The 6,000-nt window shown below is 42.9% G+C and overlaps 1 protein-coding gene across 1 annotated transcript in view; it reads left to right on the top strand.

Annotated features, from left to right (window-relative positions):
* Positions 1-5,370: 5,370 nt before the first annotated feature.
* Positions 5,371-6,000, top strand: part of LOC139411484 (solute carrier family 24 member 3) — an 88,272-nt gene continuing 87,642 nt past the window's right edge. Inside the window, exon 1 of the mRNA XM_071157923.1 lies at positions 5,371-5,871. Within this exon, the coding sequence (XP_071014024.1) occupies positions 5,679-5,871 (193 nt within the window). The 5' untranslated portion in view covers positions 5,371-5,678. The remainder of the gene's footprint in view (positions 5,872-6,000) is intronic.

Raw genomic sequence — 6,000 nt, 5'->3', positions numbered from 1 at the left:
TGATGCTGCCACACCCGTGCTTCACAGTTGGGATGGTGTTCTTGGGCTTGCAAGCCTCCTGTTTTTCCTCCAAACATAACGATGGTCATTATGGCCAAACAGTGCTATTTTTGTTTCGTCAGACCAGAGGATATTTCTCCAAAAAGTACAATCTTTGTCCCCATGTGCAGTTGCAAACCGTAGTCTGGCTTTTTTTGTGGCAGTTTTGGAGCAGTGGCTTCTTCCTTGCTCAGCAGCCTTTAAAGTTATGTCGATATAGGACTTGTTTTACTGTGGATATAGATACTTGTGTACCGGTTTCCTCCAGCATCTTCACAAGGTCCTTTGCTGTTGTTCTGGGATCAATTTGCACTTTTTGCACCAAAGTGCATTTATCTCTAGGAGACAGAACGTGGCTTCTTCCTGAGCTGTATGACAGCTGCGGGGTCCCATGGTGTTTATACTTGCGTACTATTGTTTGTACAGATGAACGTGGTACCTTCAGGCATTTGGAAATTGCGCCCATGGATGAACCAGACTTGTAGAGGTCTACAATTTATTTTCTGAAGTCTTGGCTGATTTCTTTTGATTTTCCCATGATGTCAAGGTAGGCCTTGAAATACATCCACAGGTACACCTCCAATTGACTCAAATTATGTCAATTAGCCTATCAGAAGCTTCTAAAGCCATGACATGGAATTTTCTAAGCTGTTTAAAGTCATAGTCAACTTAGTATATGTAAACTTCTGACCCACTGTAAATGTGATACCATGAATTATAAGTGAAATAATCTGTCTCTAAACAATTGTTGGAAAAATTACTTGTGTCATGCACAAAGTAGATGTCCTAACCAACTTGATAAAACTATATTTTGTTTTCACAAGACATTTGTGAAGTGGCTCCAACCTAGTGTATGTAAACTTCTGACTTCAACTGTATCTGACTGTCCTGATAAAGCAGGAGACATTGGTATTCAGGGGAGGCAAAGGATAGCGAGGACAGTCTTTCGCTTACACTATATGATGAAGGGGCTGGAAAAATCAGCTAATTTCCTGCATTTAAACACATTTTGCCATGGTACAGAGAGAAGAAATGTGAAGTTTTATAGTGCTATTATACATATTTTGTCATGATTCTAAGAGATGTTGCAGTTTTAAAGCAAATTTCCTGCAATTCTACACTTTTTGCCATTTTTTTTGCCGTTGTATAGCTCATCTCATGCTTTTGTTCATGTTCAAATGTTTCTATCATATGTCATCTGGGGGCCCACCGACCCCCTGGAGGTCAGGGAGGTCGTGCCCTGAGTGTCCGTTCGTTAATCCGGCCCTGTATGACATGGGTATCAAGTCATTATACGCCTCTTATTAATTGAATCCCTGAGGTGGCACTGTCACGTGGACATGGAGAGCATAGATGCCATTTCATGGCTTTACCATATATCCATTTAATACACATAATTATATGTATGACGTACATAGCGGTCTGCCTTTTCTGTTTCTGATAATTGATTCTCAATTGTAGAAGAACAATGCATAGAAGTGTGTAGGCTGCACCTGCTACCATACCTCGTTCAAAGGCACATTTTGTCTTGCCCATTCACCCTCTGAATGGCACAAAAACACAATCCATGACTCAATTGTCTCAAAGTTTAAAAATCTTTTTTAACCTGTCTCCTCCCCTTCATCTACACTGATTGAAGTGGATTTAACAAGTGACATCAACAAGAGATTATAGCTTTCACTTGGATTCACCTGGTCAGTCTATATCATGGAAAGAGCAGGTGTTCTTAATGTATACTCATTGAATGTAGGTCTGTTTTAGATAATACAAATTGAGTACACAGCATCTTGTAAAAATTGTTAAATTAATGAACAGGTATGAGAAAGATACTGTAGAGGTGATTGTCACTACTGCTTCTATAGTTGGAGACGATCAATATTAGCACATCAAGCCATTCTCTCTCTTACATGATTCAAATCAGGCATCTTCAAATGCACACACACGGTACATGGTTTTAGATGAGTCACAGCAGGTAACATGTTTGGGAGCCAACCAAGCAACAGGCACTGCTGCAGACTGTCTTTGAATGAAACTGTTCAGAGGCATGAAAGACAGAACGTTATTACCCTCCCTAATATTAGACTACAATGTCAGGGTCACACTGTCTCATGTCTCCATGAAGAACAGACAGACAGAGGGGATTGTGGGCCTGCCTCAAAACATCATACTACAGGGCTAGACTATGCTTAGCAAAGTGTGATTAAACAGGTGTGTGGGGTCAAACACTGACACTGTATATTCACATAACAGACTGTACGGGGTTATAAATCTGATGTCAACCAGATGTCATCAATCGGGCACCAACTAACATCAGCAAAACTCTCCAATCCAGTAGTATGGAACAATATCACCACAAACCCTCTCGCTCGCTCTCTCTCACACACACCTCGAAATGCTTCACTGCAACCTATGCTGATCTAAAGCCCTACAGAATCAATGGGAGAGGTTCACTTCATCAATAGCTGAGACAAATCACTGCTCAGTGACGCAGGCACTAATAGTACACAGGGTATTGCCTATATAGGGACCAATATCCAAGTGATAGAGGCTGAAACCTACCTGAAGAGGAGAGATTTTATGAGCTACTAAACCATTGAAGAAGTATAACCATTACTGGGAAGTGCTAGAGTTTTTTTTGTAAATTGGTAAATGTGGCATGAAGCAGTGCATGATGGGTAAATGTGGCACTCAAGCTTGTCCCTGATTACTTCCTCTTCATCATACAACAACAATCTCCCACATAAATCAGCAATATACTTTTTATTTAACCAGACAAGTCAGTTAAGAATAAATTCTTATTTACAATGATGGCCTATCCTGGCCAAACCCTCCCCAAACCCGGACGATGCTGGGCCAATTGTGAGCCGCACTATGGGACTCCCGATCACTGCTGGTTGTGATACAGACCGGGATCTGAGATCCAGTGCTTTAGACTGCTGCGCCACTCGGAATGCCAAACAACCTGAAACCTGAGTCTCTATCTCATTAAAATGCATTCTGCCAGTGGTGGCTGTGAATTATTCAATGCTAATCATTTGTAACTGTCTCTCTTCCTCCATAACCACAAGGTTATACAATTATAACATTTGGGTAAACTCTTGAAGTGGTATGTTATGTTTGGAGAGGTCAATGTGTATCTACGGAGGCGCCATACAAATGTGGAGATAAATGTCTTTCATTAATAACAATATCTACTGTACCTGAGGCTGCCTGAAATTGCATGGCTGCCACTGAGTGATGCATTAAGTGGTACATCTGAGTGATGCGTTCACTTACACAGCTGGCCACTCCGATACAGTTTGAAGCCTTTTAACTGGGTAAACAAAACGTCCATCTCTATTGATCAAAAGAAGGAGAAAGCAGAGCTCAATTGAACTGAAACCAGCTTCACACAGAGTTACAAGACTAACAGCACATCAAAGACTGGACAGGGAAAAATCACACCAGAGAGAGAAAGGGAGAAAGAGATCACACACTAGAGATTAAAAAATGTACAGCAAGGCTGAAAGAGAGGGAGGGGAAGTGCATGAGCAAATGAATACACAAGAGGATTAGAGGCAGGGAAAGAGAATAAGAGGGATAAACGTGGGAAAATAAGAGGTAATTTTGAAGATACCCCCAGGTCTGCTTGGGCTAGCATTTCATTCCCAGTGAGGCTATCACCATACCCAAACCAGGTGCGTGCGACCACGTGTGCCATCGTGCGCAAATAGATTTTGTCCCCCCACTCCAAACGCAATCACGACACGCAGGTTGAAATATCAAAACAAACTGTAAAATTATATTAATTTGGGGACAGGTCGAAAATAATTAAACATTTATGGCAATTTAGCTAGATAGCAACAGCTAGCTATCTAGTTTGTTGTGGGATATAAACGTTGAGTTGTTACTCCGACAATTAATCCACACATAAAACGGTCAACCAAATCGCTTCTAGTCATCTCTCCTCCTTCCAGGCTTTTTCTTCTTTGGACTTTATATGGCGATTGTCATTTAACTTTCATAGTATTACCATGACGACGACCGACCTCAGTTCGTCTTTCAATCACCCACGTGGGTATAACCAATGACGAAATGGCACGTGGGTATCTGCTTCTATAAACCAATGAGGAGACGGGAGAGGCAGGACTTGCACTGCGTTAAGCGTCACAAATCGAACTGACTTCTATTTTAGCGCTTGGCAACGCAGACGCTCGTTGGTGCGTGCGAGCAGTGTTGGGGCAATGATTGATTAACATGTATGTGTACATTTATCTTGCAACGCTCACGCATGCGACGTGACCGGTGTGGTCAGCATGTTACCTAGCAAAATTCTTGAATCTCAGGTTCATTGCGTGTTTAAACCAGTCTTCCTCCTTCCCACTAAGGCAGTAGAAACAGCACTGAATCAAAAATCAGTTTCCTCATCATAATCCATTTGATTCAATTTTCCAATGTCCTGAATCCCTGCTGTGATGCACTCTGGAACAGGATTATGTTCAATCCTGAAGTATGTGTGTGCGTTTGTTTGGGCATATGAGTGTGTATGTGTGAGTGAGATTGTGCGTGTACGGACCAAGGGGCGATAGCTCTAATCTGGCAACTCATTGGCTAACACTCAATCAGAGGGCATTATGGGATAGGTGGGCCTGAGGACACCTCCATCCTGTGATTCATGTAAGTGCTTAAAATGCACTATGGATGTTTCTGGCTTGGGAGGAACAGAGGGTGTTACCTTTGATCCCAATCAACTGGAGTGTGTGGTCAACCTGTTGTTCAGTCTATTGAGGCTGACTACGTTATACTACATACTGAATGGAGGCTGATACTGAACCCGCTGATGAGTGGAATGCATCAAAAGCAGAGTGGAGTGGGTGTATGCTGGGTCTCACCGGGTTAGAAGAGGTCAACCTGTGATTATGAGATAATGGAGAGGAGAGTGGTGCGGTGCATGAGTGTTAAGATTGACATTCACCCACAGTGTGTGTGTGTGTGTGTGTGTGTGTGTGTCTGCCATTCTCACGCAAAGGATTTACAATGTCCAAATTGCCATCCATTGTCAAACGGATTTACTGCAATAGGCTATCTGAAAGAAATGATGGAATATGGGCCTACTGCATCCAGGAGAGGGCAACGATGAGCGAGTATTTTTTTTGTTCCAAATAACGCCTGCTGCTTCAAAAATGTATCCCACTGAGCACATACGCAAGTTCAACGTTGCGTATGTTGATTTACATTTGATTGTGTGGTCAATTAACCTGAATTCAACATTAAATCATAAAAAATGTAAACCATAGGCTAATTCTGTTGGCTATAGCTTTACAATCTCTCTCACACACACACACACACACACACTCCTCCCCTCTCTTTTCTGCGCTCACTCTTCAACATCACCAGCCTCGCTGCAGACTGTGTCCTGCGAGAACTGGCACCAAACTGAAGCATCCATGGAGTGCTCCGTCCTCTCGCAACATCCACAACAACACTTCGGTCCGAAGTAATATAGAAGACAACATCGCAACCGACGCAAGATAGAATAACAACATTTTTTTTCGCCCATCTCTTCCGTTGTTTAACTTTCCGAAACCCTCTTTCTCCCGGCTTCCCTCCACGTTCACTTTCCGGTACCCCAGAAGCCTTGTCGCCGTAAAAACGTATCCATGGATGGGATGGCTGTTGGCATGATGCCCGGGACCGTCCGGGTGCGGTGTGGGCAGCTTCAAGTGATGCTGAACCAGCAGAAAACCAAAGCTCGGCGGAAAAAGCGAAAGGAGTTGCTCGGTGTGCAGATGTGCTTCATTGGGGTGCTGCTCGTGCTTGTAATGGGGCTCTCGTGTTTGGCGGAGAAAGCAGGTGAGATACTTGTTGCCAGAATGGTTTGTTGAACAGTTGCCTATTTGCAATCGTTTGGGAGAGTGTTTGTATTGAGTTTCACTATTGTATGAGGCTCCTAAGAATGGACATATAGGCAGTGATGTTAGA

This window comes from Oncorhynchus clarkii, chromosome 1 (genome assembly GCF_045791955.1).
Source record: "Oncorhynchus clarkii lewisi isolate Uvic-CL-2024 chromosome 1, UVic_Ocla_1.0, whole genome shotgun sequence".
Lineage (NCBI taxonomy): Eukaryota > Metazoa > Chordata > Actinopteri > Salmoniformes > Salmonidae > Oncorhynchus > Oncorhynchus clarkii.
Note: the sequence above shows the minus strand (reverse complement) of the source record. Positions and strands in the feature narration are given on the sequence as shown.